We start from the raw sequence: 14,009 nt of genomic DNA on the forward strand, positions 1-14,009 counted from the left end.
GACTTCCATAAAAATCAAACAAATAAAAGTACCTGTAATGTCACACTATTATGTTTGCTCAGTGTGTGTGTGTGTAAGAGAGAGAGAAAGAGATTAAGTTCTCTTCCTTTCTCATCTGAGATTTTATCATAAGTGGGTATTGAATTTTATTGAATGTTAATTATTTGCTAAAATAATCATATAAAACATTTCCTTTAATTAGCTACTGTAATGGCCCACATTAATTGAATACTCTTGTAATTATCAAAAAGTCAAGAAATAAGCCTGGCGTGGTGGTGCACGCTTGTAATCCCCGTGCTTGGGAGGCTGAGACAGGAGGATCGTGCATGTTCGAAGCCAGCCTCGCTGGCTTAAGAGACCCTGTTTCCAAATAAAAATATAAAAATACGTCTGGGAGTGTAGCCCAGAGGTAGAAGGCCTCTGGGTTCCATCCCCAGTACCACCAAAAAAAAGAAAAAAGTCAAGAAATAAAACATTATGAGCACTCCTGAAGCTCCTTTGCACCCTCTACTAGTTTGGAAATTAAATATTCAGTTTCTTTTCTTAGAAGTATGTGTGTTTAAATCTTCATGTCTAAAGTTAGTAACTTTATCATTCTGGGTGGTAAAAATTCACTGAATGCTCTAAAGTACCTTTCCCTGCTTGTGTTATTGTGTTGTTTCTGTGGCGTTGAGGGTCAAACCAAGGCCTTGAGCTCACGAGGCAGCACTCGGTCACTGAGCGGTATCTCTAGCCCTGTGCTATGGTTTTGTTTTTTATTTTATTTTTAATTTTTTTCGGGTCTGGGGATGGAACCCAGAGGCATTCTACCTCCAAGCTACACCCCAGCCCTAAATTTTTATTCTTTATTTTGAAACAGGGTCTCACTGAGTTGCAAAGGGCCTCACTAAGTAGCTGAGGCTGTCCGTGAACCATGATCCTCCAGTCTCAGTCTCCCGAATGCTGGGATGACAAGTGTGCTCCACCATGCCCAGCTGAACTCAGTTTTTAATCTTGATTTTTTTTTATCTTGATAAAAGATGTATTTTGCTGGGTGTGTCAGCCTACTCCTGTAATCTTTGTGAGCCAGGAGGCTAATTCAAGAGGATCACAAGGTTGAGGCCTAGGGAGACCCTGTCTCAAAATAAAAAAAAATAGGGTCAGGGATATAGCTCATTGGTAGAGTGCCCTTGGTTAATTCCCAAGTCTAAAAAAAAATCTTGTCTTTTTTAGACTCAGCACATAAATAAGTTCTGTTTAAAAAAGAAAAAAATCTGTGTCCTGAACTGTTGATGTCCTGTCCTGTGCTTTATATCCCCTCTTTCTTAGGCTGGAATTGAGCATCGTCAGCTGGACACAGTGGATTTCTTCTTGAAGAGCAAGGAAAATGTTCTTACTCCATCTTCAGAGTCTTTTGTACCAGATCAGTCTGATCACTTTCCATCCAATCTATACTTAAGAAGTAAGTAAAATAAAGACTTCTGTGTTGGTGCTGCTCATTTTTAATGATTTTCAAAGTATTATTGTGTTTTCTTATGGCTTCTTGCAAAACTGTTATGGATTTATGTATATTATAGGAACTTGAGTTTTCAGATCTGAGTGTTCTCATTCTAAGCAGGGTATTTATTGTTTATATCCTGTACTCTGCTTCGTATTTCTAGTATGTAAATAATAGATGAACAAATTCAAGGAATTTTAAGCCTGGCATATACCTGTAATCCCAGTACTTTGGAGGTTGAGACAGAAGGTTCACAGGGTTGAGGCCAGCAGCAGCAACTTTGTGAGACCCTGTTTCAAAACGGAAAATAAAGTGCACGCTTGTAATCCCAGCATTTGGAAGGCCGAGGCAGCAGCATTGCAGTTCGCAGGCAGCCTCGCTGCTTAGTGAGGCTCCTTGCAACTCAGTGAGACCCTGTTTCAAAATAAAAAATGAAAAAAATAGGGCTAGGGTCTAGCTTGGAGGTAGAATGCCCCTGGATTCCATCTCAAGACCGCAATATATATATATATATATATATATATATATATATATATATATATTTATGTATATGTATATTTGTATTTCTAGTATGCAAATAATATATATTATATATATTATTATGTATTCTATATTATATATATTGCCCCTAGGTTCAATCCCCAGGACAAAATTTGAAAATATATAAAAATTTATACATAAAATCTTACATATATTTATATACAAGAAAGAATAAAGTTCATTTGGAAAATTGCCAGACCTTGCAGTTGTCTGATTTATACGGAAGACAGAGATCTTTTTTCTCAAGTCTCTATCTTAGGATGGCTCAGGAATGAGGAAAGCTTTTATAAGCAAAAAAACAAAACAAAACAGGTGTGATGGACCTGTAATCCCAGAACTTGGAAGGCTGAGACAGGAAAATTGCAGGTTTTAGGCAAGCCTCAGCTACTTAGTGAGGTACTCCACAACTTAGTGACACCCTGTTTCAAAATAAAGAATAAAAAATAGGGCAGGGGCCAGGATGTAGCTCAGTGGCAAAGCACCTGCTTTGCAGGTGCTGTGCTCTGGGTCTGATCCCCAGTTCCAAAAAGACAGAAAAGAACCCCTTAAAAAAATAGGGCTATGGGTATAGCTTGGAGATAGGATGTCCCTGAGTTCAACTCCCAGTACTACAAAAATAAATAAATAAATAAATACAATTCTGTTAGATGTGCAAACCACAATCCTCCTGTCTCAGCCTCCTAAGTACTGGGATTACAAGCATGTGCCACCAACCCTTGCTAGACATGGAAATTTCAGATCTAAGAATGTACATGGTATACATTCTTAATTTTCTTGATAAATTGTCCTTCCAAAAATGTTTATTGATTTTTATTCTAGTTTATAGATTCCTAAATTTGTTTGGCTTACCACCCTCTTCAGAAAAAAAAAATTAAGCACTTCCTTGAAAATTTGCCTTTTTTTAATCAAACAGAAAAATGCAGTGACACATATGATTCTGTTATATGTCTGCACATCATTCCAGCACCTTTGGGGGGGGGGGGTGGCTACCGCCAACTTTAGGAACCTATGCTTTATTTGCATAAAGGAAATCACAGCTTTTCAGTGTTATTTTGCACTGTGAATTACACATCTTTTTTCTGTTTTTTTTTTTTTTTGACAGTACTGAGGATTGAACTCAGGGACATACTACTGCCAAGCTACACCCCTAGTTGGATTTTTATTTTTATTTTGAAACAGGGTTGTAGAGGGCCTCACTAAGTAGCTGAGACTGGCCAAGAACTCAATCCTCCTGTCTCAGCCTCCCAAACACTGGGATTATAAGCATGCACCAACATGCCTAGCTTAAAAATGCTATTTAAAAAAAATTCTCCTTTTTTTATTATTCATTTATTTTTCTATCTGTAGTGGACATCAAACTAGGGGTCTTGTACAAGTGCTATACCACTGAGCTTATACTGCCAGCACTCTTTGGATTACATTTTGTTCTTCCTCTTGAATTGCTGTTTTGTTGTTATTTTTTAATATAACTCCAAGCCCTACTTTTTACTCTGTTTGGAACAGGGTCTCACTGAGTTGCAAAGGACCTCACCAATTCGCTGAGGCTGTCCACGAACCACGATCCTCCTGCCTCAGCCTCCCGAATGCTGGGATGACCAGCGTGACCACCTCGCCTGGCTTGGTTTTTAAAAAACCTGCTCAAATCCAGCACCAAAGGCCTGGTGTGTGTTGTGGAGTGCTCCGTCAGCCCTACAAGGTCGTCACTCACCTTTTCTGCTCATCCTGCTCCTGTTTGCTTTGCTCTGGGTGTGGAATGAGACTCATGGGGAAAGCTCTGCTGGGGCCGAGCTCGTGTTTCCCATAATTCTCACCAGATACAGTCATGAAAGTGGGGCCAGTGCTGAGATAGTAAGACTCACTTCATTAGAACCTTGAGCCGCAAGTAGAGGACACAGGGCTACGCTACTTGCTTTCATTTGTGTGTTGAAGAGAGCAGATTTGGAGTTACACGCTTACGTTCACAGTGTGGCCCTGCCACTCCCTTTCCAAATCAGTTTGGGCTAGTTACTTGCCCTTACTGGACCTCGGTGTCCTCATTTAAAACACCCACCCTTAGGTTATGGAAAGGAATAAAACACCAAGTAATACTTAAGGTGTGGCTGGTCATCAAGCAGCCCACAGTACTAGTGGTAAGTAAGAGCTATTAGTACCTGGAATAATTAAAGTTTGTAGGTAATAAGCCATCATGAGAGTTTGTGAGCTTTATGAAAATAGGACATTGGTCCTTGTTTATATATAGGACGTTGCAATGTGGTATTTTTGTTAATTGATCAGGAGTAGGGTTCTTCATGTTAATCTTGTTTCTCTCTCAGATGTGGAAGAGCTGATACCAGCATTGGATTTACTTTGCTCAGCAATTAGAGAAAGTGATTCTGAAACCCAGAGCAAACACTTTTCAGAACAATTGCTAAATCTTACACTGTCTTTCCTTAACAAACAAATAAAGGAGCTTTTTATCCACACGGAAGGTAAGAACAGCAGGAGTGGAGTGGGCGGTTGTACTGCCACTCCTGGTCAAGACAGAGCTACAGATGCTGCGCTTTCCTTTTTTCTTTTACTGGGATTGAACCCACGGCCATTCCACCTCCAGCTATATCCCCAGACCTATTTTGGATTTTTTATTTTGAATTCTTTATTTTGAAACAGGGTCTCACTGAGTTGCAGAGGGCCTCACTAAGTAGCTGAGGCTGGCTGTGAACCACACTCCTCCTATCTCAGCCTCCCAAGTACTGGAACTACAAGCGTGCCCACCACGCCGGCCAGACGCTGCTCTTGCTGCGGCCAGTGGAGTGGCATTTTGCAAAGTTAAGTCAGTACGTGATTGAGAAATGGGTTTTTGTTTTGTTTTTTGCAGAACTGGGGATGGAACCCAGGGGCATTCTACTTCCAAGCTACACCCCCAACCCTAATTTTTAGTCTTTATTTGAAACAGGGTCTCACGGAGTTGCAAAGGGCCTCACTTGAGGCTTTCCGCAAACTATGATCTTCCTGTTTCAGCCTCCCAAATGCTGGGATTATAAGCGTGCGCCACTACACCCAGCTGTGAAATGGGTTTTGATACTGTGAAAGTTGACAGAAAGACCTACAACCAATCATTCTGAAGAAAATAAAAACTACATTAAAATGAAGCCACTTATGCCGGGCGTGGTGGCGCATGCTTGTAATCCCTGCACTTGGGAGGCAGAGACAGGAGGATCGCGCTGGTTCGGAGCCAGCCGCACTGGCTTAAGAGACCCTGTTTCCACATAAAAATATAAAAAAAGGTCTGGGAGTGTAGCCTGGAGATAGAAGGGCTTCCAGGAACCCCAGTACCATACACAAAAAAGAAGCTACTTAGAAGAAAGCCCCAAATATATTGTTTGAAATTTGAATATATGGATTTTGAATTTTGGCATTTTCTTGAACACTTATTTTAGAGTTTTTCATACGCCTTGGTACGTTCTCTCCCTCCCCCATATATGTACACACACACATGAATTGGCATGTTGGTATCTTCCACAGAGCTAGATGAAGATCTACAGAAAGGAGTGGACATTTTGACAAGCTACATTAATGAGCTTCGAACTTTCATGATAAAGTTTCCTTGGAAAGTAACAGATGCTGTGGATGAAGATGATGTAAATGAGAATGTCACCGCAGCAAAGGAGAGCAGCGAATGGGAGAAATCGAGCTTTGAGGTGAACGTGCACGTGGCCATATAGATACGTTTATATGTTTTATTTGCTAGATTCAAGGGATCTGAAAAAAATAGAAAAGAATTTAGAACCTATACACTTGTGCCAGGCATGGTGGCACATGCTTGTAATCCTCATACTTGCAGGCTGAGACAGTGGGACCACAAGTCTGTAGCTAGCCTCAGCTACTTAGTGAGACCCTGCTTCAAAATAAAGAATAGGTCGGGTGTGGTGGCGCATACTTGTAATTCCAGCGCTTGGGAGGCTGAGACAGGAGGATTGCACGGGTTCAAAGCCAGCCTCAGCTATTTAGTGAGGCTCGCAGCAACTTAGTGAGACCTTGTTTCCAAATAAAGTATAAAATAGGTCTGAGAGTATAGCCCGAAGGTGGAAAGCCCCTGGGTTTCACCTCCAGTACCACAAAAATAAAAAAATAAATAAAATAAAAAATAAAAAAGGTCTGAGTATAGCCTGGAGGTAGAAAAGCTCCTGGGTTCCACCCCCAGTACCACAAGGAAAAAGAAAAGAAGAAGGGAAAAAGAAAGAAAGAGAGAAAGAATAACAATAGTGTTGGGGGTGTAGCTCAGAGGTAGAATGCCTCTGGGATCCATTCCCAGTACTGCAAATAAAAAAATAAATTTTCTTTTCTCTATTTTCTTTTCTCTTTTTTCCTCTTGTTTTCTCCTGCCTTCCTTCCTTCCTGTGCTGGGGAGTGAACACTAGGGCATTTTTCTTTGTGCCTCTATACTCGATAGTCCCTCTTTTTGGAACACCTGTCCTGTTTTCTCAGTGTATGTGAGGAGTATCTACTGGTCTTTAATTTTTTATTTCATCAGCTCCTGCTGCTAAGCAGCCTGCCCCTTTCCTTCCTTTCTTTTTTGTTTTCGCTCTGGTCACCTCTCGCTTAGGCACACATGGTGTAGACCCTGCTCCATAGCACCCTAGCCTGCTTCACCACAGGCCTTCCCAGCCCACAGTCGGCACTTGGTCTTCCGCTAGACTGAGCTCCTGGAGAGCAGGGTCTGTTTTAGTTAGCGTCATATGCCCTGTGCCTCACCGCACATCCAGCAATAGATTTTTCAATAAAGGACACTTAATAGATGCTCAATAAATATATAAATCACCTGTTTTTTTTTTCTTTTTTTGTGTGTGTGTTGCATGGGGGACTGACCTCAGGGACATTTTACCTCTGAGTTGCACCCTCAGCCCTATTATCTTTTTATCTTTTTCTTTTTTTTCCCCGGTACTAGGGACAGAACCCAGGGGCATTCTACCTCTGAGTGGCATCCCTAGACCTGTTTTTGTTTTGTTTTTATTCTTTATTTTGAAACAGTGTCTCACTGAGCTGCAAAGGGCCTCACTAAGTAGTTGAGGCTGTCCGCGAACCACAATCCCTGTCTCAGCCTCCCAAATGCTGGGATGACAGCCTGCGCCACCACGCCCGGCTTCTTTTTATCTTTTTTTTTTTTTTTTTTTTTGGTGGTACTGGGGTTCCTGGAAGCCCTTCTACTTCCGGGCTACATTCCCAGACCTAGTTTATATTTTTATTTTATTTGAAAACAGGGTCTCTTAAGCCAGCCTGGCTGGCTTTGAACCTACGCAATCCATGTCTACGGCCATACCACCCTGAACGCGCCCGATCTCGTCTGAACCTACACAATCCTCCTGTCTCCGCCTCCCAAGCGCGGGGATTACAAGCGTGCGCCACGACACCTGGCTTTCTTTTTATCTTACAACAGGATCTCACCGAGTTGGTGGGCGTCTCACATAACAGGGTCTCACCAGGTTGGTGAGTGTCTCACCGCTTGCTGAGGCTGTCCTCTACCTGTTCTCGTCCTCTCTCGGCCTCCCAGATGCTGGGATTACAGGTGTGCACCACCATGCCTGGCACTAAATGGCACGTTGATAATTATGATGAGAACATAAGATGGAATTAAGAGCCAAATGTTTCTCTTCCTTTTCCTAGGAAGTTATTGCGAGTGCCATTTTGAATAACAAAATACCCGAGGCACAGACCTTCTTCAGGAGAAATAATCATCCTGCTCAAAGACTCGAGGAGCTGATTAGGATAGGCCTAGATTTGGTCGTGGACAGTTTAAAGCAGAACAACATAAAGGAAGCCTCCGAATTGTTGAAGAATATGGTGAGTGGTATAATCTGTTTGTCTCAGATTAAAGTCTAAGATGTAAGAGAACACCTCTTTGTACTTAATACAGCTTCTGGTTACTATAAAAATTGAGTTATATTCATAGTTGTGTCATAAACTAAGAAATTTATATTATCTCAGCCAGGTGTGGTGGCACACACCTGTAATTCCACTATACCGGAGGCGGAGGCAGGAGGATCGCAAGCTCAGGGGCCAGCAGGTGTGATACATAACAAGACTCCATCCCCAGATGAAAATTTAAAAGGCTTTGAATCTCATTATGATGCATAATTACAGTATACCAATAAAAGTGTAAAATCGCCGGGTGTGGTGGCGCACATTTGTAATCCCCGCGCTAGGGAGGCGGAGACAGGAGGATCACGCAGGTTCGAAGCCAGCTGCGTTGGCTTAAGAGACCCTGTTTCCAAATAAAAATATAAAAAGTAGGTCTGGGAGTGTAGCCCGGAGGTAGAAGGGCTCCCAGGAACCCCAGTACCACACACACACACAAAGTATAAAATCAACAAACAGAGCTGGGCGTGGTGGCACACGTTTGTAATCCCAGCATTCGGGAGGTTGAGACGGGATCGTGACCAGAGGATTGTGGTTCATGGACAGCCTCAACTACTTAGGTCCTTTGCAACTCAGTGAGACCCTGTTTCAAAAATAAAGAATAAAAAATAGGGCTGGAAGTATATCTCAGAGGTAGAATGCCCCTGGGTCTTATCCCCAGTACCACAAAAAAGTAAAATAAATAGATAAATAATAAAATGAACAAACAATGAATAAATAATAGTTAAACTTTAAAAATAAGGCCTGGGGGTATAGTTTAGAGGTAGAGGGCCCCTGGGTATCATCCCCAGTACCAACAGGAAAAAGTAAAAGGGAGAGAAGAGAGGAAAAGAAGGAAATTTATAGTCTTTATTAGGAAATAATAAGATTAATAGTACTGAAAAATGTTTCTTGGGAGCCGGGCGTGGTGGCACATGTGTATAATCCCAGCATTTGGGAGTCTGAGACAGGAGGATTGCAGTTCACAGACAGCCTCAGCTACTTAGTAAGGCCCTTTGCAACTCAGTGAGACCCTGTTTCAAAATAAAGAATGAAAAATTGGGCTGGGAGTGAGCTTGGAGGTAGAATGCCCCTGGGTTCCCATCCCCAGACCGTTAAAAAAAAAAAAAAAAAGTTTCTTGGTAGTGATAACTTTTTTGTGTGTGTGGTACTGGGAGTGAAACCCAGGGGCTTTTCTACCTCCGGGCTACACTCCCAGACCTATTTTATACTTTGTTTGGAAACAGGGTCTCACTAAGTTGCCGAGAGCCTCACTAAGTAGCTGAGGCTGGCTTCGAACCTGCGCAATCTTCCTGTCTCAGCCTCCCAAGTATGGGGATTACAAGCGTGCGCCACCACGCCCGGCTTACTGATAACTTTCTTGAAAAGTTCCCTCCAGCTTTATTAAAGTTTGAGTCATAAAAACAAGTGTATCTATCTGAGGTGTGCACTGTGATGTGTGTGCACTGTTGTACGATCACCACTGTGAGGCTGTGACACATTGTCACCTCAGTGTGTGTGGAGAGGACAGTTGAGGGCCACACTTAGCAAACTCCAGGTGGAAAATGTCGCTGTTAACCTAAGCAGTGCAAGTCTCCAGCACTTATGTCTTATAATTGAAAGAAAGCTGGTGCCCACTGACCAGTGTCTCCTTCCCCAGCCCCTTGCCCTTGAGGCCAGCCTCAGCAGAAATTTATATAATTCAGCAATTTAGTGAGACTCTCAGCAACTTAGACCCTGTTTTAAAATAAAAAGGTCTGAGGCTATAGAAGGCCAGAGGTTGAATGCCCCCGGATTCCATCCCCTACCGAACACAAAAACAAAAAGAAGAGTTTACATGTAGGTGGACGCTGCAGCCTTCATCCTGTGTGTGACTTGTTTACTGAGCATTATGTCCTTTAGGATGTTTAGGTTCATCCGTGTTGCTGTAAATGGTAGATTTCTTTCTTTCTAGCTGAATAGCATTCCACTGAATATGTATGCACCACGTTTTCTTTATCTGTTCACCTGTTGACAGACGCATAGGTTGTTTCCATATCTTCGAAGAGGGGTGGGAGGGTAATTGGGGATTGAACCCAGGGTGTTCCTCTGGGCTACACCCCTAACTTTATTTATTTTACTTTTATTTTTATTATTTATTTATGCAGTATGGGAATGAAACCCAGGGGCATTGTACCTCTGAGCTACACCCCCAGCCATATTTTATTCTTTTATTTTGAAACACTAAGTTGAGGAGGGCCTAAGTACCTGAGGCTGGCCATGAACCCGCAATCCTCCTGTCTCAGCCTCCCAAGTAACTTGGATTATATAAGCATGTGCCAGCATGCCCAGTTTTATTTTTTATTTTGAAACAGAATTTGCTAAGTTACCATGCACTGGTCTAAAATCTTCAATCCTACTGTCTCGCCCTCCTAAGTACTAGGGCTGTAGGCTTGTTCCAGTGCGCTCAGCTCAAAAATATTTATTTAAATGGACTTTCCAAGCTGGGCATGGTGGCGCATGCTTGTAATCTCAGCATTCGGGAGGCTGAGACCTGGAGGATCATGGTTTGAGGACAGCCTCAGCTACTTAGTGAGGCCCTTTGCAACTCAGTGAGAACCTGTTTCAAAATAAAGAATAAAAATATAGGGCTGGGGGTGTAGCTTGGAGGTAGAATGCCTCTGGTTCCATCCCCAGTACCGCAAAAATAAATAAATAAATAAATAAATAAATAAATAAATAAATAAATAAATAAAATGCATGGATGCATGAATGAATGAAGTTTTCATCATTCCCTCCAGTAGACCGGATACTTTGGTTAGAAGGAGACAATGTTTGTCACAGAAGACTTCACTCATACCAGTTCATGCACAGTGCCTTGTTAGTGTTGGATGACCTTGTATGTGATCCCTGACAAGTACATTTGAACTTGCTGGTGGATTATGCCTTTGGGGCTTTATGTTCTATGGTTTTACTTCATCTGAGAAGAGAAATCCTGGACTAAGCTGCAGTTTGGCCCAACTCTGCATGGGTGGGGTCTTGTCTGTGGTAACTTTTCAGGGGAGTAAAACTATGAGAGTTTATTTACATTGCTCTTTGTCTTGGGCGGAGGGTAACCAGGCATTTAAATTGTTCTGTGCATTGCTCTGCAAAAATGCTTAAGGACTCTGAGGTAGGCAGCGGGTACTTATAATAGATGCTTAAGGACTCTGAGGTAGGCAGCGGGTACTTATAATAGATGCAGGAAAATGAACGTTTGCAACAACAGAAAAGATGTGGTATTCTAACAGGATACATGTCTATAACAGTATTTCCGTATATTTATGTTTAAAATAAGTTACATTACAAAATATAAGTTTTTCCTTTTTTTCTGTTTATTATAGGGCTTTGATGTAAAAGAACAGTTGCTCAAGATATGCTTCTATACAACTGATAAAAACATCCGAGACTTTTTGGTAGGTAAAGGTGAGACTCTGTAGTTCGCATGGTTTAGAAATCCTTGGTGAAGCCGGGTATGGTGGTGCGATTGGTGAGACCCTGTTTCCATATAAAGTATAAAATAGGTCTGGGGTATAGTCCGGATGTAGAAAAGCCCCTGGGTTCCACCCCTAGTACCACAAAAAAAGAAAAGAAAGAGAAGAAACAAAGAGAAAGAAAGGAAAGAAAGAGAGAAAGAAAGAAAGAAAGAGAGAAAGAGAGAAAGAAAGAAATCCTTGGTGAAAAACTTGAAAAAAGCTGGGTGTGGTGGCACACGTTTGTAATCCCAGTATTTACAAGATTGAGACTGGAGGATCATGGTTCACAGACAGCCTCAGCTACTTAGTGAGGCCCTCTGCAACTCAGTGAGACCCTGTTTCCAAATAAAGAATAAAAAACAGGGCTGGGGGTGCAGCTTGGAGGTAGAATGCCCCTGGGTTCCATCCCCAGTAACATACACACAAACTTGAAAGAAAAACTTCAAAATAAATTATTCTAATACTTAGCTAATACCTAATAAGTAAATATATGATAATTCTTTTTATTTTTAAATGGTTATTTTACACTTGGGGTAAAGGAAATTTTGTATGAATATACATTAATTCAAAAGTTCAGAATACAGATCTTAAATGGCATTCAACCTTATGATTGCTTTGCAGATATGCTTGATTTTTGTAAGATCACTGCTTTAATTGCCTTTTATTCAAGGTTGAAGTTTTGAAAGAAAAGAATTATTTTTCTGAAAAAGAAAAAAGGACTATAGACTTCGTGCATCAAGTTGAGAAGTTTTACTCGGGTCATTTCCAAGAAAATACGCAGACCCGTTCCTTCCCAAGGTAGTCTCGTTAGTTTTCTTTTGATAATAAGAATGAGTACTATAGATAGTATTCAGTTTGTGACCATTGTGAGCATACAGGTTCTTACACGAAATTGAGCTAATCTTCCCCACAAAAGTAAAACTTAGCCAGAAGGGACCTGGCATGTCTCATTATTTCAGTATTTGCATAATTGAAATTGTGTACACCTCAAAAGAATAGAAGCTCTTAGCTGAGCATGTGGGGCACGCTTTTAATCCCGGCATTTGGGAGGCTGAGACAGGAAGGTTGCAGTTCGCGGACAGCCTCAGCTACTTAGGCCCTTTGCAACTCAGTGAGACCTGGTTTCAAAATAAAGAATAAAATATAGGAGTTGGGGTGGAGCTCAGAGGTAGGATGGCCCTGGGTTCTATCCCCAGTACTGCAAAAGGAAAAAAAAAAAAGAAAAAGAATAGAAGCTCTTGAGCAGATAAAAAGGAACGATGCTTTTACCTCCAAAATAAAACGTTGACTATATGTGTGTGTCACTATTTTTAGGTATTGGATAAAGGAGCAAGATTGTTTCAAGCACGAATCTGTTTTGCATTCATGCCTCAAATATGATGATAAAGATGAACTGAACAAACAAGACCATAGAATTGCACTAAATTGGGCTCAGTGGTGGGATCCGCCAACACAAAAAGATATCCTTCTTCCCAGGATAAGACCAGAAGGTCAGTGCGAGAGCCTGAAATATTAAGCATATTGAATGAGGATTAAATTGGATACAGGTATTTGAATGGTGTCACCATTTTAGAATTCCTTTCTTGAGGAAAAGATTCAGTTCCCTTAAAATGCAAGTCATTGCATTAACCCGTTGAGTCTCAAGTTTTCAATTCTGCAGCTCTTTCAACAAACCTGACATGGATGCATTAACTAGGCTGAAAGTCAGCTGGACCAGTGGCACGTGTGTGTAAGCGCGTGTAATCCCAGTACTTGAGGGGCGGAGAGAGGAGTATCACAGATTGGAGGACAGCCTCAGCTTCAGCAAGACTGTTTCAAAATAAAGCCGGGCATGGTGGCACATGCTTGTAATAATCCCAGTACTTAGGAGGCCAAGATTGGAGGATCCCAGGTTCAAGATGAGCCTCAGCAACTTAGTGAGGCCCTCAGCAATCTATGAGACCCTGTTTCCAAATAAAAAATAAAATAGGGCTGGGGGTATAGCTCAGAGGTAGAATGTCCCTGGATTCAATCCTCAGTGCCATAAATAAATAAATGTATGTATGTATGTATGAGGGAATGGCTTGGAGTTAGAATACCCTTGAGTTTAATCTCTTGTACCAAAAAAAAAAGACTGGAAGCCAATATTATTACATTATAATTATCATATAATTATATGTTGTTTACTATTTTAAAGTATTAGGTGTTCCGTCTGGAATAATGGGACAAAAATAGGTTTAGACTAACTCTTGCATATCAAGGCTTCTGTGATGGAGTTACAAAGATAGTGAAAAAAGGTCATATGATTCATTCAATTAAGATTTCAAGACTAAAAAGAGTCTTCATCCCAGCTCCAGAGTGACATTCTTTTTTTCAAATAGTTTGTGAGTGTTTTCTTGTATAAATTAGGGATCCGTTATGCTTACTATTATAGCCAAAGATTTTTATATTCAGGAAAAAAAAAATAGAAGGCTGAGCAGGTGAGTGAGACGCACAGCTCATCATACCCGCTTCATGTTGACACCTGGAGCGAGGCCATTTGGCTGCAGCTGTGGAGTTGATTATAAAATGAACAGCAGGAAGGAGGGAAGTAGTAAAGAAACCAGAGGCCTCGTTAATTTGTGTGTTATTTGAATATTTTGTCCGGG

At 41.3% G+C, this 14,009-nt stretch overlaps 1 protein-coding gene across 1 annotated transcript in view; it reads left to right on the forward strand.

Annotated features, from left to right (window-relative positions):
• SPG11 (SPG11 vesicle trafficking associated, spatacsin) overlaps positions 1-14,009 on the forward strand; it is a gene marked incomplete at its 3' end in the record, with an annotated part of 69,637 nt that overhangs the window by 15,698 nt on the left and 39,930 nt on the right. Inside the window, exons 8-14 of the mRNA XM_080707030.1 lie at positions 1,309-1,441; positions 4,330-4,485; positions 5,519-5,694; positions 7,658-7,834; positions 11,251-11,322; positions 12,053-12,180; positions 12,697-12,872. Coding sequence (XP_080563156.1) covers positions 1,309-1,441; positions 4,330-4,485; positions 5,519-5,694; positions 7,658-7,834; positions 11,251-11,322; positions 12,053-12,180; positions 12,697-12,872 — 1,018 coding nt within the window. The remainder of the gene's footprint in view (positions 1-1,308; positions 1,442-4,329; positions 4,486-5,518; positions 5,695-7,657; positions 7,835-11,250; positions 11,323-12,052; positions 12,181-12,696; positions 12,873-14,009) is intronic.

This window comes from Muscardinus avellanarius (assembly GCF_963383645.1).
Source record: "Muscardinus avellanarius genome assembly, chromosome: 12".
NCBI lineage: Eukaryota > Metazoa > Chordata > Mammalia > Rodentia > Gliridae > Muscardinus > Muscardinus avellanarius.